Source organism: Mus musculus, chromosome 3 (genome assembly GCF_000001635.26).
Source record: "Mus musculus strain C57BL/6J chromosome 3, GRCm38.p6 C57BL/6J".
In the NCBI taxonomy this organism is placed as follows: Eukaryota; Metazoa; Chordata; class Mammalia; order Rodentia; family Muridae; genus Mus; species Mus musculus.
In genome coordinates this window covers 87,076,929-87,103,182 of record NC_000069.6, presented here as the reverse complement: position 1 = coordinate 87,103,182, position 26,254 = coordinate 87,076,929, and the positions used below count along the sequence as shown (strand labels likewise).

The following is a 26,254-nucleotide window of genomic DNA, read 5'->3' as shown; positions in this document are numbered from 1 at the left end:
TGATATTTTGTTTGTCATTGAAACTCTTGGTCTCGGGAAAGATGTTCAGGCCTTGGGTACCACCCATTATTCCCTTCACACATTCACACCAAGCTTCCCCGTGTTGATCGTAACACACAAGGCAAGGACTGAGGACTGTGGGGCCAAACCCCAGACCTGAGTTTTACTGTCCGTCCAAGAGGGAAGCAGGGTGGAGATGGAAGGCTAGGCTGTAAAGTAGAGGCCAGCGATGGCAGATGGGCAGGACCCAAGGCTGCCAGTGCCTAAATCCAATTCATTTACAAGACTGGATATTCCTGGAGTGTGACGGTACCAAGAGTGGAGACGCTGGAGCCAGCCTGTTTGTCCCTCATATCTGCCAGACTACAATTCCCCTTTCTTTAAAATGCAGGTAATAACTACCACTGTGTAGCGGGTTATAATGTTAGAAACAACGTCTGTGAGGCATCAGTGTGGCACGCAATCAGCATTTTATAATTGGAGGTATTTATTATTGTGGAGCATTGCTGGAACTGAATGAACAGAAATGGTAAATCAAAGCCTCCATTCTCAGAGGCTCCCAGGAGAGTGGGGAGACAAAACACACATGAGTAATTTTTAATCCACGGCAGGTTGTGGTATGTGCTCTACCCAGACGCCCAGACAACGCTGTGAGAGAATTAGGGGAGGAGCAACCCCGAGTCTGAGGCTACAAGAGCTTTGTGTCTAGCTGGTGGTGCGGGGAAGGAAGAAGGGGCGGGGGTGGGGGTGAGGTGGGGGGAGCAGGGCTCTAGCTCCCACTCTCTTTCTAGGTTGGCAGGGAACACAGAGCTCTGCAGGATTCTGCTGCTCTCCCAAGTTCTATAGGGTCCCTCTGGTTCCCTTCCCTCTCCAGCGTGAATCTGTCTTTATTAGCCCTGTTCACTGTTGCCCTGAGGGGAAAAACCCAAGCTGAGTCTCCAGAAATCCCTGTGGAGGTAGGAGGGAAAGGTTGTTCAGACAGTGGGTCCTTTCTAGGTACCTTGTTCTGAAGACAAGGCTGAGCCGACCTTACGTCTGGTCTGTGGACCCTGAGCCTCTCCGCGCTTGATCCTTCCTGATCTGTAGCTCTCCTCTGCATCCCTGTCTACCTTGGCCCCTTTATGACTCTACAGACATCTTTGTCTTAGGGGGTCTTTCCTTGTTCCTTGGCTCCTCTGCCTTTGAGTGGATGTCTATTTTTCTCAGTGCTTGTCTCAGTACCTCTGTTAACATTCCTTCGTGTATGTGTGTGTGTGTGTGTGTGTGTGTGTGTGTGTGTGTGTATGCACATGGGCATGCATGTGTGCTTACGTGTGTGCACATGATGTGTGTGACGATCTGTCTTTGTAGCTGCTTCACCTCATCTGTGCTGGAGTCTGAAGTCTGGGAGGGAGCAGGATCAAAGTGGGAATGCACCTTAAAACACCATCGGAAGCCAGCGGGAGGCTGTTGTGTTGATGCTAGCGAGAGGCTGGTCTGTGCTCATCTGTCTGTGGGCAGGCCCTTTCTGGTTCTTTCTCTGTGTTGCTGTACTATATGGCTGCTGTTCCTGGACATGGATTCAGACATGTGCATGGGCCCAGACATGTAGATGGGACTGTGAGTTCCCTCTCAGTTCTGAGCAGGCTCCACTAGGCTTAGCCTGTAGCTCAAGTGCACAGGACATCGGAGGTGTGCCTGAGTTGTGATGTGCCACTTGCTAGGTCACGTATTCTAGGTTATTGGTACCTTCTTGACACTAAAAGACACCGACACCCTTAGGTCACTTCCACGTTTCCTGCTCACAGTCTTCCTGGGCTTTCTCTCCCATGGTCACACTTCCTTTCACCCTCTGCATCAGAACCTTCTAGACCATCTCCCTATCCTTCCCAGCTCTGCTCTGTACCCCACGTTTCAGAGTTCCTCCTCCCCCAGGGGAGAACGCTGCTCCTTCTGCATCCTGCCTGCTTCAGTCTCCTTTGGATGGGGCAGGGCTGTATGGGGAGGGGGAGATAGTGCCCTGCCTTTTCCTGAAGAAGTTCTGCAAGATTGGACATGCTTAGAGCACCTTTATGTGCCAGGCAGTCAGGCCCCATGCCAAGGGATGTAGCTTAGGGCTGTGAGCCACAGAATCCAGACTAAAAAATGAGCCCCTGGGCTGTGCTGAGATGGGTGAGCTGGGCAGTGTGGTCCTACTATAGCGGAGAAAAGAAGCCAATAGATTGGTTCCTAAGTAATGTAAGACAGCCATGGGAGGCATCCCAGAAGAAGAGGCGACTCTTTGAATCCCAAAGGAGAGAGTGGTGTTTTCCAGGGATCTTCATGAAGACAGGAAGAGTGACCTAAACACCTACTTTATCTAGAGTTTAGAGAGTAGAATAAAGTTAGGTCAGGCTTATAGTTTTCTCTAGTCAAAAGTTGATTTAAGTACTACCCATGACATCTGTGCTCTCTCTCTCTCTCTCTCTCTCTCTCTCTCTCTCTCTCTCTCTCTCTTCCACCCCCCCCCCATATGCTGTCTTGGCTGCAGAGTTGTTTGGGGACACCAAATACTGCCTGTGACTTTGGTACAGAAAGTGGTCTTCCTGTGGATTCAAATTTGGAGGAACACCCCTCCCCCACATTTCCTTCATCGTCGGACTTTGCCGGTCATTGCTTCCATTCCATTTTGAGACTAAATTGCTTCCACTGGGGCTAAATTTAAAAAGAAGAAAAAAGATTTTACTTCAAACGTCACAGAGAAGCAGACACCATCCTCTGTCACTCCTTCTTGGGTTTCTGGAAGAGTCTCTAGTGTGTACCTCTGATTGTCCAGCTGTTCAGGGGTAAATAGTGTTCACAGCTATTTAGTAGGTACGGGCAAAAGCCTTTCGTAGGCCTGGCATCCACTGCACCACATTTGATTTCACAGAAGCTCGGGGAGGAGACATTATCATTCTCATGTAAGGATGTGAGGTTCGGAGGGTGGCTTGGCCAGGGCCACTCGGTTGGGAAGTGATGCAGAGAGACCTTGGAAAGCTTGAGTCTTCTCCTAAGCTGATTCTCCCAGCCTTTGAGTAGGAAGGTTGCTTGGCAGACTCGCCCAGACTTGTCATCTCGCAGTGAGCAAGCAGAGGACCAGATAAGGAAGCGCCAGGTCAGGTCTGTCTGTTTCTCACCTCAGCGAGATCCATGTTTTCCAGGTGTGTCCCACCGCCATCCCACCAAAGGCCCATTGACCTCATTGCAAATAAACACCCAGCCAGCTGCCCACCGCCTTCTGGGGATGCCAGTAAGAGACCATCACTCAGGCTTCATGTAGAAAAGCTATAAATATCAACCAGACTCTGATCCAAGTTCACAGGCCATGCCTCTCACAAGCCCTTGACTTGGACTCTAGGGTCCGTGAGGAACAGAAACAGGAGCACAGAGTTTGTAGCACATAGCTGCACTCAAGAACGTGCAAGGATATGAATAAATTTAACTAATCATATATGCAAATGCTTGACTTGATAACACTAGCTGTTCACCTGACCAAGCCTTCCTCCCGGATCTCAACACCTGCTACCTTGTCTCTGGAGATGTGGATGGGCCTAATCTTCTTCTTCTTCTTTAAGAGACAGGATGGGGTGCCAGTTCTACAGAATTGGGGAGCCATTTACACACACACACACACACACACACACACACACACACACTCAAAAAAGGACCTTTTTTTTTCTAACATCCTGGCCCCACTCAGATCCAAAGTCATTCATTGTCTCACTTAACCAAGGACAGAGCCTGCCCCTGTGTCCTATTCTGGCCACCAGATTCCAGGAGACCCAAAATGAGGAGAAGTTCCATTCTAGTGGAACAGATAGGGCAAACGCTTCCACCAACAAGCTACCTCCCGAGGACAAAAACAGGGACATAATCCCTGACGGCTTTGGACAGGAAATCCTGTCGCTAGAGCTGCCACAGCGAGGCTCAGTGGTGGGACAAGCTATGCCTGCACAGGGGCTATGGACGCAGCCTAGGAGGACCTTCCAGAAAGGCGAATGTGGGACCACATTTGGAAAGAAGGGGAGAAAAGAAAGGAGTGGGTTGACTAGGGACTCCGGGCTGGGGTGTTGCTCAGTGGTAGAGCACCCTGGGTTTGATCCCAGAACAAGAACTGGGAGAAGCCTCTCTGCTGAGTGGGAGGGAGGTCTTGAAATGGAGAGGAGGAATAGAGAGGCTAGGTTTGGGAGGAGTTGGATTGTGGCTTCTATAGACCCAGGGACCTGGAGGGAGAGGTGAACCAGAAGTCAAAGCTTTGAAGAGAGCTTATTTTGACTGCCTGGGCTGACCCATTGGAGCTGTGGCAAGGAAGCCTCCAACTTAACCCTTTGCCACCCGCTCAAAAGTCCCTCTGCTTCCCTATAGCCCATCGTAGGATGCTAATGCCCACACCCGTGCTGTGCACAGTGTGCAGGAGGCCTGACGCACCACTGGGACCAGCCAGTGATGAAGCAAGCCCGTTGGTGGGAGCAAGAGAGAAGAAATCCGCAATCCAATTCCCTACTCCATTTAGGCTCCACAATTAAAGGCAATTACTCTGCAGTTCTCTAATCAAATGCTCCCGGCCAAGCTGCCAGCCAGGCAGCCATGTGTGGCTCCCGGAGCCAGAGGGAGAACAGAACAAAGTCCCACACTGTCTCAGCTCCCATGGTGCAGGAGGCTGTGTGCATGCAAGATGTATCAGTGTGTCCCTCCCTGGGCCCCAGCCCTTGGGTCAAGGGTAAACACATGGAACAGGGCCAGCGTTCCATGAATTGCATTCAGGGCTCTTCGGCTTTGGGTACACTATTGCCCAGGAACCGTCAGTGCACACAAGTAGACATGCTGTCCTGGTAAAGATGAACACATCTGTTGGCCCACACGGCACGGGGAGAAAGGGACAGTGGCCTGAGAGTCTCCTTTGTTGTGGATGTGTCATCCATGAACATTCTGAGGGGAGGTGGCAGAGGCAGGAGTTGTGGAGAACAGCCCAGGACCTGGACAGCAAGGGCTTGAACTCTAACCTAGTGCCGCCGTTAAGGGTGGGGGTGGGGGTGGTCATTAGGTCAGCGCTGCTCCCTGGACGTCAATGGTCAAAATTGGATCAGGACCAATCCAAAGACGTTTAAGTAGTGCCAAACCATTTCTGTGGTTGCTAAGCCCTCCAGAACCTTAGACCTATACCTGGGGCCCTGAGCCAGAGATTATGAAGTAAAGGAATTACGTGGCACAGGATGCAGGGTAAGAATGGGGTACTGTGAGGAACCCTCCTCACTCATTGTCTTTCCCACTGCTAGCTTTGGCTTTGCCCGGGACTCAGACTCGCTTCAGCCAGGAGCCAGCTGATCAGACTGTGGTGGCCGGACAGCGGGCGGTGCTCCCGTGTGTGCTCCTTAACTACTCTGGGATTGTACAGTGGACCAAGGACGGGCTGGCCCTGGGTATGGGCCAGGGCCTCAAAGGTGAGTAGTGGGCTGGGATGGCACCTTCAGTAGAGTGCAAGCTAGCATGTGCAAGGCCTTGAGTCTGATCCCCAGCGCAGCAGAAAGGAAGGTGCGTGGTAGCTGCTCAGCCTCCAGCCCCCAGAAATCCTACTCCCTGCTCTCAGCCTAGATTCCTGGCTTCGCTCCCTCTCCTTGTTCCTGACTCCTCAGGTCTGTCACTCTTACCTGCCAACTCTTCCTTCCCTCAGATTGTGAATTGGCCCAGGAAAGGTGGTGTGCAGCCTGGGAGATCAAGGGAAACAGGACTTTACATTGAGAGCTTTAGATGGAGTCAGGGACACACCCACACGGTGGGGCGCTGTAGACAGGTCATGCAGGAGGAGCTGGGTTAGCGAAGCCTGCCCTGCCCCCTGTATGCCCGAGATGGTATGCTCGGGCACTGTCTGCCCTTTCTGGTTTATTTTTGCTTTTGTTTTAGTTATAATTACAGCATCTCTTCCTTCCCTGTCTGCCTTTTGAGCGCTTCGTGCTTTTCTTTGCCCCCTACATGGTCCGTGTCGGCTTAGACACCATCAGCCTAAGCACCTTCTTGTTTAATTATTCCAGAAGCATTTGTTAAGCACAAGCTATACAGCCGGTGCTGAAGAAAGCGTAAAGATTCCGTTGGAGACAAAGAGCGCCAGCCCTCTATATCCCACAGATAGCACAGAAACCCTTAGAAGCACTTCTTGGTAAAGAGTCAAGATACAACCAGGCAGTGGTGGCGCATGCCTTTAATCCCAGCACTTGGGAGGCAGAGGCAGGAGGATTTCTGAGTTCGAGGCCAGCCTGGTCTACAAAGTGAGTTCCAGGACAGCCAGAGCTATACAGAGAAACCCTGTCTCAAAAAAAACAAAAACAAAAACAAAAACAAATAAAAAAGAAAGAAAGAAAAAGAAAAAAAAAAGAGTCAAGATACCTGGCCCTCATTACAGCTCGGCCACTTGCCCGCTGAATGAGTTGAGGCAAACCCGCTCTGCTTTGGTTAGCTGATTTGTGAAGCAGGTTTAACAGTCACAGCCTGCCTGTCTTAAAAGCGCATCCTTGGCTTCTGTGCCGAGTGGCAGAACGGGCTTTCTGAGGATAATATCGTTAGCGACGAGGCACTGTAATGATGCGAGTGGGTTGGGGGACTACATATTTCTGGTCTTATTATTTTTGAAGGTGGTGAGATTATTTGTTGTGTGTCTAGGCCGAGGAAATCTGCATGGCACAATCTATAAAGAAAGGAGATGGATTTGACGGATCTATTGTTGATGAGGGAGAAAATGAGAAAGAGCAACGTCGATAGATATGCAGTCAGAGGAATCCATAGCCTCTGGAGAGGGAGGCAGTGGGAGGGGTCGGTAGGTGTTTGGGTGGGAGTTAGCGGGAGCCTGTAAGCAAGGCAGATCGGGCACAGAGGCCCACCCTGTGTCTTAGAGAGGAGTAGAAATATCATTTGGATTGTCCTTTAAGAAGCCAGTAAACCTTATTTATTCTCTCTGTGTGGTGAGGGCGAGGCCTTGTGAGCCACACAGAGCGCCCCGTAAGTACTGAGATGCCCCATGTTTACCAGCGCCCTCTCTCTGCTCTCCGTGCTGGTTAACTTTTCTTTTCTTCCTCTGCTATCCATATGAGAGACATCTGCCAGCCAACAGCTTTGCAGATTTTTCAGATTTTTGTCTGCTCCTCTCTCTCTCTCTCTCTCTCTCTCTCTTCCTCATCATCCCTCCTGCTTTTCGGTCCCACAGCTATGGAGTCTGTGTCTGGTACCTCACAGCCTGACCTGACAGTGGTAGGCAGGAGAGAGAAGGAAGGAGACCTCTCCTGGAAGGGATGTGGGCTCTGCTGTGAGGAGAAGCTGGGGAGACAATGAGTCTTGGGTGGAGGGCGGAGTGGGCGAGGCCTCAAGACTTGGTCTTACTCTAGTCTCCCCTTTTCTGTCCCTGCAGCCTGGCCACGGTACCGGGTCGTGGGCTCTGCGGATGCTGGGCAATACAACTTGGAGATCACAGATGCCGAGCTGTCTGATGACGCTTCCTATGAGTGCCAGGCCACGGAGGCTGCCCTGCGCTCTCGGCGGGCCAAACTCACCGTGCTCAGTAATGACTCCCAAGCTGGGTTTCTCATTTTCCAGTTCCCTCTTCAACGTCCCAAACTTTCCCTAGCCTTGCCTTTCTCCTAATGTCTCTTTTCTCCCTGGTTTTTCTTTCTCAGCAACTCCTTACATGAACTTCATCATCAACTAGGGCCATCAACTAAAAAGATGGCCAGGTGGTTAAAATCACTTGCAGAAGAGCTGGGTTCAGTACCTGGCACCCACATCCGATGGCTTAAAACTACTAGTAACTCTACTTCCAGAGGATTCCACTGCCTTCTTCTGGCTTCTGCAAGCGCATGCATATAATGTGGTACAAGTGCATGTACACACACACACAAACACACACACACACAGCCAGAGCCAGAGCTATACAGAGAAACCCTGCCTCAAAAAGAAAAAAAAAAATCGTAAAACAAACAAACCTAAAAGCACATACAGTGTGCAAGAGGCTGTGCTATGCTAGCCTTTACTGGGTACTGTAGTTTCTGTAAGCTTGATATCCTGTGCTCCAACCTATGCCCAGATCACACTAAGGACTCAGAGCCTCTGTGCAGACAGGGATCTCTGCCCTGAGAAAGGATGGTGATGGAGACCTAGTCCATACTTTTCCTGGTTTGTTTTGCAGTCTGGTTTGTGTAGAGAACTTTGCTTGTTCCTCTCCAGCTTTCTGCTCTCCCTGAACCCCAGACCTTTTCCCTTTCGACCGAGCCTGCCTGGCTGCTCCTTCCCTCAGCATGTTCCTCTCTTGTTAGACATTCCCTAGAACATCAGGGAACAGGGGAACAGAGCCAGAAGAAACAAGCTGGGTGTGGGGGTTGAGCTCCCAGCGGTAGCCCACAAGGGGACAGAGTAGATGTCACCATGGCACGCTTTGGGCCATCTGAATAACGAGATGACTTTCCTCCACACAGAACAGAAGGGGAAGCAGCAGAGGCCCATCTTCAGGTCTTACAATCCCCGCAGCTCAGTGGTCATGGTTCTTGGTGCTTCTGTCTCCTCTCTCTCTCTCTCTCTCTCTCTCTCTCTCTCTCTCTCTCTCTCTCTCTCTCTCCTTACTTGGACTGTTCTGTCTGAGAGCCTCTCTTTCCTTTGTATTGACTCTCTGTCCCTTTCTCTTTCCTCTGGTCTCCACTTGTCATCCTTGCCCTCCCTCTAACACAAAGTCATTGCAGTGGGGAGAAAGGAGAGAGGCGCTAAGATGAGTGAGTTTGTATACCAAATCCCTTCCTATTTGGGGCTGGGGATATGGGAAACTCCTAGTAACAAAAAAGAGCTCCAGAATGCTGGGAATCCCAACCCCTGGGTTCAGGTTATGTCTTGGCCATTTTTGTACTGTGACCCTGAAGAAGTCCCAACCGTCGGGCAGGGGTTCTCTCTCTGGCATGGTAATACACACCATAATACTTTCAGGCTGCCTCTCCCTCCCTTCCTTCCTTCCTTCCTTCCTTCCTTCCTTCCTTCCTTCCTTCCTTCCTTCCTGAGATTTTATGATAAGGGTTAAATGAAGTCATATGCACAAGGTACTTCAGCAAACAAGAGTTAAACTCTGGGTAAATGGTAGAAATTATTGCCAATTGGCTTCCAGTTTACAACTGACAGTTGACTTCAAAGACCTTGGGAGATCCTAGCAAAATGTGGGTTGGTGATGGAGGTGACAGATGGTCTTTGCCTGAGTGGAGGGAAAAAAAAACAAGGCAAGGGCAGAAGGCCCAGTGGAAGGAAGTGCTTTGTCTCGCTCTCTTTGTAGCAAGAACCCAGCGTCTCTGCGCAGATAGGGGCTCTTGTGAGTGTGGTAGGAAGGTACAGCTGTAGAGAACTGGGCGAACCAGGAAAGCCTTCCCCATTTCTCCGCTTCTCAGGTTCCTCTCCCTCACTTCTATCCACAACCCTGCCCCTGTCACCGGGGTTGTTTATGCTGGGGAGCGGAGACGGGAAGAGCCAGGACTGAGGGAAGAATTAGCTGAGAGAAGCCTTGGAACCATTTTGTCACTGTAAAAGTAGCCCGGGTTATACACGTGCCCTGGATGCTACACTCTCTCTGCAGACCTCACTCCCCTCACACTGGCTCGGTGAGGAGACCTTGTTAGGGCCTCTGAGGGACAAACAGGCTCAGGGCCTTCAGGGGGCTCAACCAAGACCACGTGACAGTAAGGGAGGGGCCGGGATCTGAAGGGCACTGATCTAAATTCCACCCTCTTTTCCACTCTGCCACTCCACATGTACAAATTGAACAGAACGCTGTGTCAGCAACTGTACCTCCGGCTCAGAAACCTTCATTTCACCCACGCCGGGACAGCCCTGTCTGCCTCCAGCTCCGTGGACCTCCTGAGATCTCCCATCAAGGGTCTCCTCTAGAACTTTCTTCTCAGTCTCCCTAGTCTTGTTTTTCTCAGGGAAAAAAAAAAAAGATGAATTCGGTGCAGGCCTAGACTACATAATGAGTCTCTCTCTCTCAAGTTAATTAAGTGAATAAATAAATATTTTATTAAAAAAGAGGAACTCTTATCCTAGGGGAACTTTAAGACTCTTGGCCTTGGGAAACACAGGGTTTGGCTCACCTTAACATTTAGAAGTCTGTGGCAATGGTATTAGAAAAGGCACCTTACTTCTTAAAACCACATGTATCGCCAACTCAGGTGCTTAAGCACACAGCAAAGGCCTGTTTTAGCTATACATTAGGCAGCGGAGAATCTTTTTAAATGCCAGTAAGACCTGGGCCTGCTTATCCCAGGGCATTGAAGTAGGGGAGACAACCACCAAGGGTAGCCAGTGGGCAGATAACACTCAGTACCGCCGCAGGTGGACACGAAGCTTTCTGCATCCCCCAGGATTTGGCCAGGGTGATAACAGCAGCTCTGGGCGAGGGCAGGAAACAGCAGAGGCTAAACGAGGAGGTAAGGGTCTGCAGGGCTTGAGGACCCTAAAACAGGAGGCTGATACCTGAGAAGCCATGCTATAGGCAGCTGCAGCCTCTGGAGGTGTTTGAGCAGGAGAACAACACACCCTTAACTGCTATGAAGAAATAACCTGGCGAAGGTGTGGTAGATAGAGTTGACCATCCAGCCATTCCAGGCAGATGGATGGGGCTAGGTGTAAGGATACCCTTCCTTCCCGAGGGTATGATCTGACCTCAAGACCTTGAGGTGGCCCTCTATACTCTCCTGGGCAACAGCGGTGAGTATAGAGCAAACAATAGGAGCCGCTGTGAGAGAGTATCCCGCAAGCTGGGTGAATTCTCCCCGGGGAGCACTGTGTAGAGTGATTGTAAGTGGGGCTCTGGCGGCATTGCCCTGCCGAGGGGACACATGCCCGCCGACAGAAGGATGCCTCAGTTCGCTGCATCCCGAGCTGATTTTCTTCTCCTCTTCCCTCCAGTTCCTCCAGAGGAAACAAGGATTGATGGGGGCCCGGTGATTCTGCTGCAAGCAGGCACCCCCTACAACCTCACGTGCAGAGCATTTAATGCCAAACCTGCTGCCACCATCATTTGGTTCCGAGATGGGACACAGCAGGAGGGGGCTGTGACTAGCACGGTGAGGACCTGCCTGCCCCCTCTGGCCCCTCTTAGCCCCAGCTTCTCATTGTCTCTCCTTTCCCTCTTACACGGGTAGATGTGGTAAGACCCTTTTATCATACAGTTGTGACGACTGAGGCCCAGAGGAGATAAATGGGCTCCCCGGTTCACTGTGCCATTTCCATAAGTACTTCCTTTTTGCTAAGTACCATGCCTGGTAGACATGTTATGGGCAATTTCTCTTAAACCTCAGAAGAGTCCCATAAAGTAGGTGTTGCTTCCAACTTACAAAGGAGGAGGTTGATGGTCAGAGAAGGCAAGGGCCCAGCTGGATGTCACTCAGAGAGCAAGCAGCGAAGTTGGCATTCGATACTGGAGTCCGGCTGCACTATTGATCCTTTACTGTCCTCTGTCAGAATGGCAAAAGGCTGCAGGAACCAGGGTTGTGTGCATATTCTCAGAGTCACACAGCAAAGCTGATGGCAGTGGCTAGCATGTTTGTGCACCTTGCCCTGGGCTGGGCACTGTGAGAGCCACTTCCCAGTGGGACGAGAACCTGCCCACCTGTGTGTCCTAGAGTGTGAGGATGGGGGGCCTGGGTTCTGGCTGTAGCTCATAGTGACCTCCATGCCCTGGAACAAATATCTTCCTTCTGCCCTTTCATAAATGATTATTTGACCCCAATGGGGCCCAACTTTTTTTTTTTTTTTAACCATCAAAAACTGTTATTTTTCTCCTGGGGGATACATGTTTTAAAATATATTGGCAGCCAAACAAGTTGATGGGCTAATAGCATTTGTTATCTGCTCCTGTCTTTTGCTGATTCTCTTAAGACTGGTGATTCCAAATATCACTGTGTTTTGCATCAGTTAGGTGCTGCTGTGGTCTCCTAGAGATGCACACATAGCTGTCTGAAGGAAAGGCCTTGCTCTTGTTCACAGTGTGGTTTCCTTAAGTGGGTGGGTGACAATATGGAAAATGACTGCAGTGTCACTGAGCCAGCATGCTGAGCTGATGAATCTGTCTCAGTAATCCAGGACCTTAGAGCCACCCCTGAAACACATGGTACCCAGGGCCAAGTGTAAGACACTCACTCTCACTGTAAGTGGTTCAGGCAGGAGAGAGCCCAGAGGTCTGGACAGGCCTGAGAAGGCTTTCTAAAAGCGGAGAAACTCACTGTGGGCTTAGAGAATTCCAGGAATTCAACACTACAGAGGGAAGCTCGTGTGCACCACAGGCTTCAGTTAGTTTTAAGATATCAATATTAGAATATCTGTTATAATACGATTTCTACACTCCTGTAAGATGTAATAATGGGGGAAGCTGTGGTAGAGAGGAGAAACTACCTTTCTGTTTGATTTTTCTGTAAATTGCAGAAAGCTATTTAAAATACCCAACTACTTTACAATGAAGTTGGAATAGGGAGGGAGATGCACTTTAAAGGTCTGCCCTTTGGTGTCTCTGAGAGCAGAGGTGGGGCTTTTAGCCTTGACTCCCATCTTCCCTCACCCCCAGGAGCTGCTGAAGGATGGGAAAAGGGAGACCACAATCAGCCAACTGCTCATTGAGCCCACAGACCTAGACATTGGCCGCGTATTCACCTGTCGCAGTATGAATGAGGCCATCCCCAATGGCAAGGAGACATCCATTGAGCTTGATGTGCACCGTGAGTAGGGCATTGGGTAGGCTACGTGAAGTGGGGACATAGCAGCCTGAGAAGTACAGAATAAGGAAGGAGCCTAGGGGTCCAGGACTAATGTTCCCCTCATTTCCTGGTTTAAGCCATGGGCAATAATGGTTGGTGGGTGGAGCATTGAGTATAGTATTGTACCTGCTTACTTGAGTTGTGAGTATTAAAGACATTATGGTACAGGAGCATGTAGCATGGCTAGCATGGCTAGCATAGCATCCTGCCAGATGTCCATGCATTCCTCCTAGTCAGGGATGCTCTTACCCTGGCCCTTTACAGTAAGCTGAACTAACCCACAGTGCCACCTAGTGGTCATAGTAGGTCATTACATCCACTGGATAATTCCCTTGCTATCATTCTTGGCCTGAGCCACCGGAAAGACTCTGTGTAGAAAGGGTGAGGGTGATAGCTGATATTTTGTAAACTTCAATTCTCACTTCACATCAAGGTGGTATGAATACACATGTGACAGAGGGAAAGGGAGAAACTCGGGGACAGAAAGGACCCTGACCTCCTATCCCGTACTTTGCAGACCCTCCCACAGTGACTCTGTCCATCGAGCCCCAGACAGTGCTGGAAGGCGAGCGTGTCATTTTTACATGCCAGGCCACAGCCAACCCAGAGATCTTGGGCTACAGGTGAGGGGATTGGGTTTTGGGAGTGCTATGCACCTGATAAATGGAGAGGTGCTTGGGACTGAGGTGGTTGTGGGGTGGGGGGCGGGCTACGGAGGAGACCAGAGTCCCTGAATATAACAGAGAGTCCCAGGTTCTGATCTCCCATCCCTGGGCCTCATCCTCTAGGTGGGCCAAAGGGGGCTTCTTGATTGAAGACGCCCATGAGAGTCGCTATGAGACAAACGTTGACTATTCCTTCTTCACGGAGCCTGTGTCTTGTGAGGTTTATAACAAAGTCGGGAGCACCAATGTCAGCACTTTAGTGAATGTTCACTGTGAGTAGCTGGGAGGGGAGCAGCAGGGGAGGGGGCAGAGAGCAGGACCCTTCGAAGGTCCTGGGGTACAGGGGACGAAAACTCCACTAACCTGGTAGACAGGGGTAAACATGGGAGGTAGGGGTCAGGAAGAGAGACAGCCAGTCAGAGCTGATGATTCTCAGGCACCTGAGACTCTGACCAGCCACCTCTCTCCCCATCAGTCGCCCCCCGGATTGTAGTTTACCCAAAGCCCACCACCACAGACATTGGATCTGATGTGACCCTCACCTGTGTCTGGGTTGGGAATCCTCCCCTCACCCTCACCTGGACCAAGAAGGACTCAAACATGGTAAGCCTCTCTCTTCCTGCCTGTTCTGAGCGCTGGGCGTGGGGGTGGGGGGTGGGGGTGGAGCACAGACTTGCTGGCGCAGTGAAGAGAACGGGAGGGATGGGGTTGGTCTTTCACATCGAAACTGGACCATTTCTAGGTCTTGGGGTTTGGGAGGAAAGAGGGTACTTGCAGTCAGCCATACCTCTTCTCCTTGGACTTGCATAGAACTCAGGGTGAAGTGGAGGGGGGGGGGAGGTGCTGCTGTGGTAGTCAGATCTAGGGCATTCATTAATGATGCGGAGGTGGTAGGGAATCGCACAAAGAAAGCTGAAGTACACAGTTCTAACGACTCCTATTTGACAGTTAGGGCCAGAACTGTAAAGGGAAATTTCAGACTAAACTGGCTTACCTGGCTTGGTAATAAAATCATAGGGACGAATCATCAGAAAGGACTGTATCCTTTTAGTTATCGTAGCAGGCACCTGTGCACTTGGGCAGGCGCTTATTGCCAGCCTGCTTAGAGTCTTAGGGAGTCTTAGCCTGACTCAGGAAGCCATTTACCTTCTGGGAATTCACTTGTGGCCCTTCATGCTTTCTTTCCCATGCCTCCAATGCGGGGGCCCTCACCGACCCAGGGGCCCAGGCTTCCTGGCTCCCCACCCGAGGCTAATCTCTCTGCCCAGGTCCTGAGTAACAGCAATCAACTGTTGCTGAAGTCAGTGACCCAGGCAGATGCTGGCACCTATACCTGCCGGGCCATCGTGCCTCGGATCGGAGTGGCTGAGCGAGAGGTACCGCTTTATGTAAACGGTGAGTGCCTTAAGAGGCCGAGACCTGTCCAAAGAGCACTGAAGCTGTTGGCCTGAGATCTGACCGGCCTGACTGGGTCTTCCTGCCTATAGGACCTCCTATCATCTCCAGCGAGGCGGTACAGTTTGCTGTGAGAGGTGATGGCGGTAAGGTGGAGTGCTTTATCGGGAGTACCCCACCTCCGGATCGAATTGTGAGTACTGGGTTGGCGTGGGCAGGCAGCCCTTGGTGTGTCCCATCTGCCCGGCTTCATCTCCCCACCCTCTTCTACTCTCAGAATCCTCCGCCTTTTAGTTTCTGTACCATTTCACCTGTTCAAATACGACCTCCTCCCTTACTTGTGTGATGATGAACAGATTAGTGGTTTGAACCCCAGTTTCTCATCTGTGACAAGGAGGCCATCTCCCCTCATAAAAGTCATTACAGCCACAGTTGTGAGGAACCTAGTAGTGGCCCCGGGTGGTGGTGGCGCACACCTTTAATCTAAGCACTCGGGAGGCAGAGGCAGCGGATTTCTGAGTTCGAGGCCAGCCTGGTCTACAGAGTGAGTTCCAGGACAGCCAGGGCTACACAGAGAAACCCGAGAAACCCTGTCTCGAAAAGAAAAGAGAAAGAAAGAATGAGCCTACTGCAGTTCCTTGGAGTCAGGCTTCTTTCTTGCAAAGGTCCTTCCTCTGCCCTCATCTTCCACCCTTGCTAATACCTTCCAGTCTTTCTTCGTACCTCCCTCTCCTTCCTCCATCCCCTCTGCTCCCCCTCCCACCTGTCCGCTCTTCTCCCGTTTCTCCTGCCTTCCTCCCACAATCCCTGACCATCCCTCATTCCTTTCTCCTCTCCCCTATACCATAAACAATTAATTCCTCCTGTGGCCACTAACCATCAAAACCCTCATCACATTTAATGACCATTTGGCTAACTCCAGGGCTGCCCAGGGATACTTCATTACCACAGCTGCCTAGGCAGAAGACGGTTTGGCTCCCGGGAGGTTTGCCTCATCGAGCTGGGAGGACTGATCCCTGGAAAGGAGCCAGAGCTCAGCTGCTCCTCTTCCTTAGCCTCCCTTATGCCATGAGAGCACACAGTTAGGACTGCCCCAACTGGGACGGCAGGGACGGAAGGCCTTGGGGATCCGCCTCTTGACTCCCGGCTCATAATTAAGATACATCTCTAGAGAGCCTAGCAGGTTTCTGTGGGTTGATTCATGGTAAGGCTGGTAAGATAGACTTGGGTGCGGTTAGAATCACGAGGCTGAGCATTGCCTCACATGGTCAGAATCTGCCATTGCGGAGATAAAGACAATGAGGCCCTGAGAGGGAAATCACGGCCTCATGGTTGCTCTGGGGTGAGAGGAATAGAAAACGGAGCCCAGGGATCTCAAGTCTCAACCCAGTCTTCCCAGCAACATCCAAGATCCGAATACCAGCTCATTAGCTCAGCTGCCTCCCCATCACAAAATACCACCCAGTGTCACACTTAGAGCACGGGACCTCGGCAAAAGCTGATTGCTGGACCTCTCCCTTACATTCATACTTGGTACATAAACCTCAAGGATGCAGTTTTTTAGAGTCTCTCTAGATAAATCTGATGTCTACTGTATGGGAGCCACAACTTGTGGAGCAGACGTTCAGTGTTGGGTTGTTTCCGAATGAGGGTATGTAGGGCCTGAGGACCACACATGTGCTGGGTGAGGTTACCTGAGAGTGGGTTGGGTCTCCCTGGGGCATGAGCTTCTTCCACGCATCCTTTTCTTACATCCTTCCTGCCTTCCCCCATCCCAGGCATGGGCATGGAAGGAGAACTTCCTCGAGGTGGGGACCCTGGAACGCTACACCGTGGAGAGGACGAACTCAGGCAGCGGTGTGCTGTCCACGCTCACCATTAATAATGTCATGGAGGCGGACTTCCAGACCCACTACAACTGCACTGCCTGGAACAGCTTTGGACCAGGCACAGCCATCATCCAGCTGGAAGAGCGAGGTCAGCCACGCTAACTGCCGGGATAGCCTGAAGTTCCATCTTCTCTTTCTATAGCAAGGTTCAAAGCAAGATAACTCTTTCTCAGGCCTCTCTGCCAGAAGCTGACTTTAGTGGTCTGCTAGTTAATGTACTATGTCAATGTTCCTTGAACATCTTTATGTGTTGAACTTTGAAGGAACAGTTGTAGGCATGAACAGAAAGCCATCCCCACGCACAGGAAACTTTCCTCTTAGTGGAGGGACATACGTAGTAGGAACAAATGAATCCAGACTGAGAAAAATTAACTGGTATATGCAAAAGATGAATACAGCCTATGTCGCTGAGTTACTGAGAAAATAGAACAGAGGATATTTGTAAAGTTCAAGGGTTCCCCTACCCTTCAAACATCCTTGGTTTTATAGAAGAGGTACATTCCCTCTGGGCACCTTTGACAAAAGTGAAAGAGGTACCTAGCTTTTGACAGATATGTTTGATGAGGGGAAAATAGCACTTGTTTGTTTTGGAGAACTAGTCGTTGAAAAGAGAGATACGGAGAACCGAGGGACCCTTGGGAACTGTCTGGGAAAGCTAATGGTTCCAGTTTCGTTCAAGGTGCAGGATGGAAGTGGGGAACAGAGGAGGGTAATGTGGGGGGCTCAGCTAGAGAGGATTGAGAGGGAAGCTCTATAATCAGTGTCTGGATCCAGCTAGTAACCCCAGAAAGAGAAAGCCAAAGGCAGAGTCCTTGGGTGTCTTCTCAGCTAAGGGAAGTGGGGGCACGAGAGAGGAGCGTTGGGCCTCAGTGGGCCGTGCACATAGAGCAGACACAGCTTTGCAGGCAAGGACACGGGAGTGGAGGCTGAAACGGAGATCACAGACTGGAGGTTGGAGACAGCCCTGCTTACGAAGGAGGGACCCAGCTCATGGGAAGGTATGCCAAGTAGAGGAAGAGAGAGCTCTGAGGCAAACTGAGGGCAGGGATGGAACACTGGCTGCCCTGACGGCAACTCTGGTTAAACTACAGCACAGATTACAAACCAGACTCAGCCCAGCTCTTCTCAAATGTGGCCTAGACGTAGATGTCAACACGGCCCAGCCCAGGCAAAACTTACCTTTGTACACAATCCAGAGTTGCCCCAGTAGGTTATGGTCACATCTTTGGGCCCCTATGTGGCTCCATCCTCATTCCTGTTCCTTTCCCTCCCTTCTATAGAGGTGTTACCTGTGGGCATCATTGCCGGGGCCACCATCGGTGCCGGCATCCTGGTCGTCTTCTCTTTTGCTGCCTTAGTGTTCTTCCTCTACCGACGTCGCAAAGGCAGTGAGTATAGGCGCCGTAGAGTCACAACACACCCTTCATCCCCCAACCGTACCCTTCAAGGTCTCGTCAGGGGGCTGGGGCTAGAAGTCAACCGTGCAGACCAGTAGAAAGCCCCCAGCAACATCTCCCTGTCCTAGGTCGAAAGGATGTGACGTTGAGGAAGCTGGACATCAAGGTGGAGACGGTGAATCGGGAGCCACTTACGATGCACTCTGACCGGGAGGATGATACTGCCAGCATTTCCACGGCAACGCGGGTCATGAAGGCCATCTACTCGGTGAGGATAATGCTCCTTTCAACGTGGCCTAGGCTCTTCATTGTCCTACGGCCAGCCCCACCAGCTTTTAATGATTTCCGTTACCTCTAATTCCTCTGTGCATTTAACCTGTTCCTGATACCCCAGTTCCTATGTACCAACCTGCTCTCAAATAAACGCACCCACACTGGTACCCTAGTGCACACTTACTTGTATAGACGTTCACACACATATGCATAACTACTTTCTCCCCCCTGCCTACCCACAACTCCCTTTGCCTCATCCTTCCCTCACACAGAGGAAAATCTGTAGATAGTTTTAGTTCAACCTTCTCATTACTGAGCCAAGGCAGCACTCCCCAGTGGTAGCAGTGTTATACTCATGATATCATATTACACACTAGCAACAAAATTAACACTAGAAGCCAGGTCTCTGGTGTCCTACCTCAACCTATATGGTGAGACACAAGCCTGCCCCAACCCCAGAGCTGCCTTTAGCAAGTGGCCTCTGAGCATGGAAATCTGTTGCCTTAGTTAAGTTTTACTGCTATGAACAGATACCATGACCAACGCAACTCTTATAAGAACAACATTTAATTGGGACTGGCTTACAGGTTCAGAGATCAGTCCAGTATCATCAAGACGGAAACATGGCAGTATCCAGGCAGGCATGGTGTAAGGAGGAGCTGAGGAGTTCTCCATCTTCATCTGAAGGCTGCTAGCAGAGGATTGGCTTCCAGGCAGCTAGGATGAGGCTCTTAAAGCCCACACCCACAGTAACACACCTACTATAACAGGGCCACACCTTCTAATAGTGCCACTCACTGGGTCGAGTATATGCAAACCATATGCTGTTTCCTGACACCCACACCTGTTCTTTAGTCCTTTAAGGATGATGTGGATCTGAAGCAGGACCTGCGCTGTGACACCATTGACACCCGGGAAGAGTATGAGATGAAGGTGAGGGGAAGGACTGATGCAAGGCACAAGGACTGGCTGGCTGGGACGTGGGGTAGGAGGATCTGCAGGGGGAGGACAGCAGGGAGGAGTGGTCAAGAAGTCTGCAGAAGGAACAGAAGATAGAATCACCGGTATGGTGAGAAGGGGAGGAGACATGGATTGAGCTGGGCATGGGCAGAAGACTCAGGAGAGCTTATTACACTGGGGGAAGTTCCCACATTTACCCTTTTCTCTTCTTGCCCTCAGGATCCCACCAATGGTTATTACAATGTGCGCGCCCACGAAGATCGCCCGTCCTCCAGGGCGGTGCTGTATGCTGACTACCGTGCCCCTGGCCCTACTCGTTTTGATGGGCGCCCATCATCCCGCCTGTCCCACTCCAGTGGTTATGCCCAGCTCAATACGTACAGCCGGGCCCCTGCCTCTGACTATGGCACAGAGCCTACACCCTCTGGCCCTTCTGCTCCGGGTGGCACCGATACGACCAGCCAGCTGTCCTACGAGAACTATGAGAAGTTCAACTCCCACCCCTTTCCCGGGGCAGCTGGGTATCCTACATACCGTCTAGGCTACCCCCAGGCCCCACCCTCTGGCCTGGAGAGGACCCCCTACGAAGCGTATGACCCTATTGGCAAGTATGCCACCGCCACTCGGTTCTCCTACACCTCTCAGCACTCAGACTATGGCCAGCGATTCCAGCAGCGCATGCAGACTCATGTGTAGAGGCTGGATCTGGCTGGGGTATCTCTGCGGGGCAGAGGAGATGGCTTCCCAGCTGTTCCCTGACATTCAGGGACATTGCTCATTGCTCCTTTCATGGACCCAGCCTTTCTCCTCCTGGCCATCACAAATGAGGAGCAGGTCTCCCAGTAACATCCCATCCCAAGGATGGTGCTCTGCGCAGGCCCCAGTCTCCCGGGCCTGCCCTTTCCTCTCCTTCAGGAGAATGTCTCTTCTGACCTTTGCTCTGCCTGACCCAAGCATGGGGAAAGGAGAGGGGAGGTTGGGGAAGGGGAGGAGAAGGGAGAGGAGAAGAATACAATTTATCATTTCCTATCTGGCCTGCTCCTCTGGTCTCCCATAAGAGGGCATGGAGCTAAGCTGAGGCGGGCAGGCTGCTGGAACGTGGGACAGCCACTAGTCCCGATCTTGATTTCTTTATACCTTGTGTTCATCTTTCCCATCTCAGGGGGTTACAGACGGAACAACAAGTTCAGATCCAGCCCTTGGTCAGTTGGGGTCAAATGCCAGTCCCCCTGGCTGCTGTGGTATCCATCTGCCTGAGTGGAGAGGGCTTCATAAATCCCCAGGAACACGGTTTCCTTTCTTCTCAGCTTTGTGCTGGACCAGCCAGATGTGTCCTGGATGTGAGCAAGGAGGGGTCAGGGCCAGGCTCTGGTTGATAGGCCAAGGACCATGGTGTAGTGCATGGCAGTTCCCAGATCCACCACTAGTGGGAGCCACACAAGCTTCTCTCCGGTATCTGTCCCACTTCTTGGTGTTAACTCTTGAGCCTTGGAGAGTTGGGGGGAACAGAGGCTAACTTTTCCTGGGGCTATTTTTCAAAAGCAATAAAACCTCATTTGGAAAGAAAAGCTGTAGGGGTTTCCCCCACTATACACAAGTCCCGTGGAAAAGAGAGGGTCACCTGCCCTCTGCCAGACTCCTAAGTCCTTGTATTACTATATCCAAGTCTCTAAGCACTTTGAATCTAGCATATACATCCAAATGGTGAGACCTGCCTGCTGGTGGATTCTGATAAGAGTTAAGCAGTATCCCGAGTCTCAGACTCAGCTATCCTACCCTGTCTATCACAGCTAGAAACTACCTTGCAGATGGCGTGGTAGATACTTTATCCAGACAAATTTTGGTTTTGTCTCCTCCTCACTGCCCCCCACCCCACCCCTGACCAATCAGATTCCTTCTTCCATTTTCAGTGCCTTGAGTGTCAGGTTTGTGATGATGTCCCTGTGTGGGGAGCAGGGACCTTGTGAGCTTGAGCTTGTCCCATGTTAGCATCCAAGGAGAGACAAGTGAGAGGACATGAGGGGATGGGGGCCTGGAAATGGTGGCGAAGGAAACGTCTTACTGACCTAGATGGAGATCTTAGTGTAGAACAACACAAACGGCACTGAATTCCATGGGCCATGCTATCTTTTCCCACACAGCATGCACACATGAGCACACACACATTCCGTGCCACATCTCATCTACCACCTTCTGACCAAAGAGAATCTGTAACTCGTAGCTCAGCCTCATCTTCCCAAGAAAACAACTGCCCAACAGGAGCCTACTGTCCATGTCCCCGCTGAGACCTGCGCGATGGGAGGGAGTAGTCCCAGAATGCTCCTTGCTTTTTCTCATTGGTCACCATTCGTTAGTCATGTTTACTTTAATGAGCTACATGTTCATCAGGCACGGTCCATCACTAACCTTCTAGATGGGCCTGTGGGGTGATATCTGAGGCTATCTCCTTCTCGATAAGGACCAGGTGATATCTGGGAATCAGGGAGTCCCGTTTCCAGCCTGGCAGGCAGCTGCTGCTTCCTCCTCTCCTCCTCCTCCTCCAGTGAATGCGTGCACAGAGTGGGCCCTTCCTGCAGCAGTGACCGACTTGTAGCTGCATCCCAGTTCAGAAGACTCACGCTCGCAGAACCCTTTCATGAGAGCTCAGTGGGGCGGTGGGTTTGCAGTGTAGGTCCTTGTGAATATGGATTCATACAGGCTTTCATGTTCTCTGACCTCTGAAGCCGTGGGTGAGCCAAACACTTCTGAAGTCTAAATAGAGTGGCATTTTATACTCCCTAAAGTCATCATCTTGTGTGGGGTTTGGCTTGATTCTCTTGTTTCTCTCTGATTTAAGTAGTAGGTCCCTCCTATGGAAATAAGAGCAGCACTAAGGAGAACTCTGAGAGTCAAGCGCACAGCCATGCGAGGGACAGGAAACAGCAACTGAGACAGACTCCTGCCACTCACACTCCGCAATCAGAATCAGAGTTGGGCCCTGCTGAATGACCAGTGTTGCTTGTCGGGGGAGTTGAAAGTCCCTTAATCACGAGGCTCTTCCGTCTGAAGCTAGCATCTTCCAGCATGTTGGTACTTTGAGTCTAAGCACCCTGGGTGCTGTTGCTTTAGTTGAAAGAATAAGAAACCAAGAGTCGAGAGATCCAGGATCCCATTCTGCGGCTGCTGTTTGCTGAGTAACCCTGGTCTGACCTCCTTATTTTCCGTGCTTCCATCTTCTGGTCTTTCCCTAAACCTATTCTCTGTTGGCTGTGTTCATCTGGGGCAGGAGATTGCCCATTCCTCGGGAACAGTGAGCAGTCTCGGTGAGGCTTGGGGCAGGGAGGCACAGCCTGCTAGAAGGAGCTTTAACCACCAACTTCTTGATCTTGTCTGTCACCCTACCCCTGAGTGAAATGAAGTTATTGGTGTTGCTCTCATCTTAGATTCAGTAGGCTGCTGTGATCACGGTAGGGCTCGGTCATGGATGCGGTCTGCGGCAGCACATACAGACTGGGAGAGGCAGAGAAACTGTCTTCTACTTCAGTCTTCAGGAACAGTCATCTGGCCTAAAGACTGCTCTCCCTGTTCCCCCAACAAGGTGAAGCCTACATCCCCCCCGCCCGTGCCCCCCTCCCTGCAGTCTTGAATCAGAAAGCAGGAGAGAGAGCAGCTGACCCCGCCCTGTAGACTGAAAGGGGTGTTCCTAGCAGGAAGAAGGGGTTAGTGGTTTTTATATAAATGCTGCATATGTTAAAGGTTCTTGTGGCTCTGGATAGGCCTTGCCCTTTGTAGAGAACCCAGCCTGCTTGCTGAATCCTGGTCCCCACCCCATCCCCACCACTGCCAAAGTCTAACTACAGACTATGCATGAAGCAGGAAAGAGAGAGGAAAGCTCGCAGGAGCAGGGGCAATGCTCAGCTTTCACAAATGTCTGGGTCAGAACGAAAAACATGAGCTCAACTAATGTGATTCTGGGTGAGACAAGACACAGTGACCCGTGTCTTCCCCCTTGTGCTCTGTCAGGAGCCATAGCTCCTGGGATCCTTAAGATAGAAGTGGGTGACCCGTGTACACTTGGCCCCCTGCATAGCAATGTTAGGCAATTGGGATTTATAGAAACTCACGTTAAAGCCAAAGACCGTGTTTGGGCATGTAACGTCTACTGGCTTAGTCACTGCCTCATCCTGCTGTGTGAGCAGCTCTGTTCCTCTGGGTGAATTGCATGAACTCCCAAGGCCACTGCAGGCTCAAAACACCTGCTTTCCCTACTATTCCATTTCTGTGGAACCCGAGGCCAGGCGCTACACCCATTGAGCCAAGCGCTGACGGTAATACAATCCTGGGGACACAGACCTCAAGACTCCACTGGGGGTGCATTGACTGTTATGGAAGGACTCTAAAGTTGTCACCTAAACACCACATTCCCTTCTCGCTGCGATTTTTCTTTCTCCTCTCCTAAAGACAGTACATTCTGACCAGTGCTGGCTGACCTTCCTCAGCTGCTGACACCACCCGTGGGCCAGTAAAGAGGACTGAGGTCTGTGGCTTGTTGTATGGATTTGAGAGGAGGGTGCAACATTCAGTTTTCCAGCATCACTGTGAGGGAACCTTTCCCAAGGGAATGTAATTTTTTGCACAGAAGACAGAGGCCACACTAGGAAGTCCTGGTGCAAACCTGCTCTTAACAAAAGTAATGATTCTGTGTGCACAGAACTCCCCTTACCAGCCCTGTTTGTAAAACCATCTTAGGCTTTTAATGTTCACAACCACTGGCCTTTGCGAACTGGTGGCCAGACTGTTCCATTGGTTTCAGGAGCTGTCCATCGCCCCTGGGAATACCAGGATGGAAGGGGGCGGGGAAAGAGGGGAGCATTCAGTTTGCTGATACAATCAATACATAGGCTTCTTAGCAAAAGTGACCCACAAGGCCTCCACTTTTAACAAGGTGCCCAGGTCAGACTGCCAACCCCAGTCATTCCTCGGATTGTTATCTCCATCTGATGCCTGTTGAATCTTCTCTACCCAAATCCTCCTCATAAATGGATCCATGATGACAGCTAAGAGAAAAAAAATAAGTATTTTTGTTAGGACAAACCATCATAGATTTTTAGCAATGTGTATCTGTGTGTCCTTTATGCCTTTCCTATTCTGACATTTTTTCTTTTTTTTTTTTAAAAAAATATTGTGTACTATATTTTTAGTCTCAAACACACTATATATTATATATTTAATTTTATATATATATAAATATAAATGTTTTAAAAAGTACCATGTTCTGTGTTATTTTAATACATGGGCAATTAGTTACTTTAAAAGCCTATTCAGTTTTGTATAAACGGTTTAGATTTGGAGAGAGGGGGAGAAGTTGAAAATTGAGATTGCAAAAGTTATATATTTGCACTTCCAGGCCACTTGATAAACATTTTATTCAGCATTTTGTGAGTGCTGGAGAAGCCTGTCAGCTCTGGGACAAAGGGGGCTGTGCCTTTTTGGCATCCGAGTACTCAGTGCCATGTCTGATGGTGAAGATGGAGAGACAGGAGCCTCTGCATCTACAGTCCAGATCCCATAAAGATTGGCAATCTGCACAATCTGGGCTAGCAGTGATAGTGCACACAGTGATGTGCACAGTGGTGCACACTCTCCGGCTGGGGTTCACACAGTGTTTAAAGACTGGCAGAGCAGCTTTCAGATAACAGTTTTGAAGCTGTAAGCCATGAGAGAAATGCAATGGTTTGTTATCCTCATCTGGTTAATGATGAAGAAAAGTCAAGGCTGTCCCTGGAAGCCTTTTTATATACAAGGAACACAGAACCCAGCTGGAAACAGAACATGAGGAGTGAAAAACTGAAAGGACATCAGGCCAGGCATAGCGCTCAGCTGGTACAGTTCCTGTCCTACCTGCATCAAGGATCAGGTGTCAGGGTGGGGAGGGGGAGCCGGTGCAAGCCGTTTCCAGAGGTTATAGATTACAGCACAGCAGATTCATCCCAGGAGAGAAGGCAGATGCCACAGGGGCTGGCGTTCCGAGGCATGTGGCCAACAAGTGAGGCCCAGGTTCAGGATGACTCTAGAGGCCAGTCAGGTAAGACACGGTTTGGGGGGGGGGGTTGTTTATCTTGTTCGTTCGTTCATTTGTTATGAAATAAGCAGCAGTAGCGCCATTGATTGGATGCAGAAGCAAAAAGAAGTGAGTGGGAAGGTCCCGCAGAGATGGGGGTCGAATCAGGCCACATGGTGTTGGTTAGGATGCTTCCTGTGCAGTGTGCCTGAACCCTGCACAGGGCCAGCATTACCGCCCTGCACAGGGCCAGCATTACTGCCCTGCACAGGGGCCAGCATTACTGAGAGACAAGACTATGTAGCACCTACCTGGCGCTCCAAAGGCCTAAACCTTCTTAATCACGGGAAGACTATCCAAGCCATACGTATTTCTATGCATTCTGTCTTCTCCTGGATCCAGCTGCTCGTGGATGTCTAAGACTCAAGGACAAGCAGTGAAGGCATGGCCCTTATCATTAAGCCTTAGGAGTCTTTAAAAGATGCTGCTTCCTTTTGAGGTTTTCAGGCTCAGGACACAAAGCTCTTGGCAGTGCCTTTCTGCACTTTCTCATCAAAGAGTAAAGTTCTGAGTCTTTCAGGAGATGACCTCGAATTGTCCTCCCCAGGAATCAGACCGTGTCCTTGTGTTTCCCTTACTCCACCTTTCAATCCAGTCAAATGAAGTGACTCACTTGCCCTGTGCCCCCCAGCCTGCCCCTGCTTCTGCTGTCCCCTAACAGAAGGGACCCTGACCTTCCCTTTTCCAGAGTTTACATATTTGGAGACGCCACCTCCAAGTCCTCACCCTAGAAAGTGCCTTGCCTAACTCATTAATCACCTTTTCCCCCTATCCTGAGAAGCCTCAGGCTGATCTACACTGATTTATAATT

The 26,254-nt window shown here is 50.6% G+C and overlaps 1 protein-coding gene across 7 annotated transcripts in view; it reads left to right on the top strand.

The window, feature by feature from the left end:
* Kirrel (kirre like nephrin family adhesion molecule 1) overlaps positions 1-24,590 on the top strand; it is a 96,185-nt gene extending 71,595 nt beyond the window's left edge. For 4 of the 7 annotated variants that reach the window (XM_011240029.2, XM_011240028.3, XM_006501076.4 and 1 more), the window contains 14 exons: positions 5,277-5,441; positions 7,397-7,546; positions 10,921-11,078; positions 12,575-12,725; positions 13,282-13,387; positions 13,553-13,701; positions 13,905-14,032; positions 14,650-14,824; positions 14,917-15,017; positions 16,603-16,801; positions 17,994-18,101; positions 18,239-18,378; positions 19,239-19,316; positions 19,563-24,590. In XM_011240029.2, coding sequence (XP_011238331.1) covers positions 5,277-5,441; positions 7,397-7,546; positions 10,921-11,078; positions 12,575-12,725; positions 13,282-13,387; positions 13,553-13,701; positions 13,905-14,032; positions 14,650-14,824; positions 14,917-15,017; positions 16,603-16,801; positions 17,994-18,101; positions 18,239-18,378; positions 19,239-19,316; positions 19,563-20,039 — 2,285 coding nt within the window. In that variant the 3' untranslated portion in view covers positions 20,040-24,590. The remainder of the gene's footprint in view (positions 1-5,276; positions 5,442-7,396; positions 7,547-10,920; positions 11,079-12,574; positions 12,726-13,281; positions 13,388-13,552; positions 13,702-13,904; positions 14,033-14,649; positions 14,825-14,916; positions 15,018-16,602; positions 16,802-17,993; positions 18,102-18,238; positions 18,379-19,238; positions 19,317-19,562) is intronic. The other 3 variants (NM_001377046.1, NM_130867.4, NM_001170985.2) reach the window with 1 other exon arrangement.
* Positions 24,591-26,254: the final 1,664 nt, after the last annotated feature.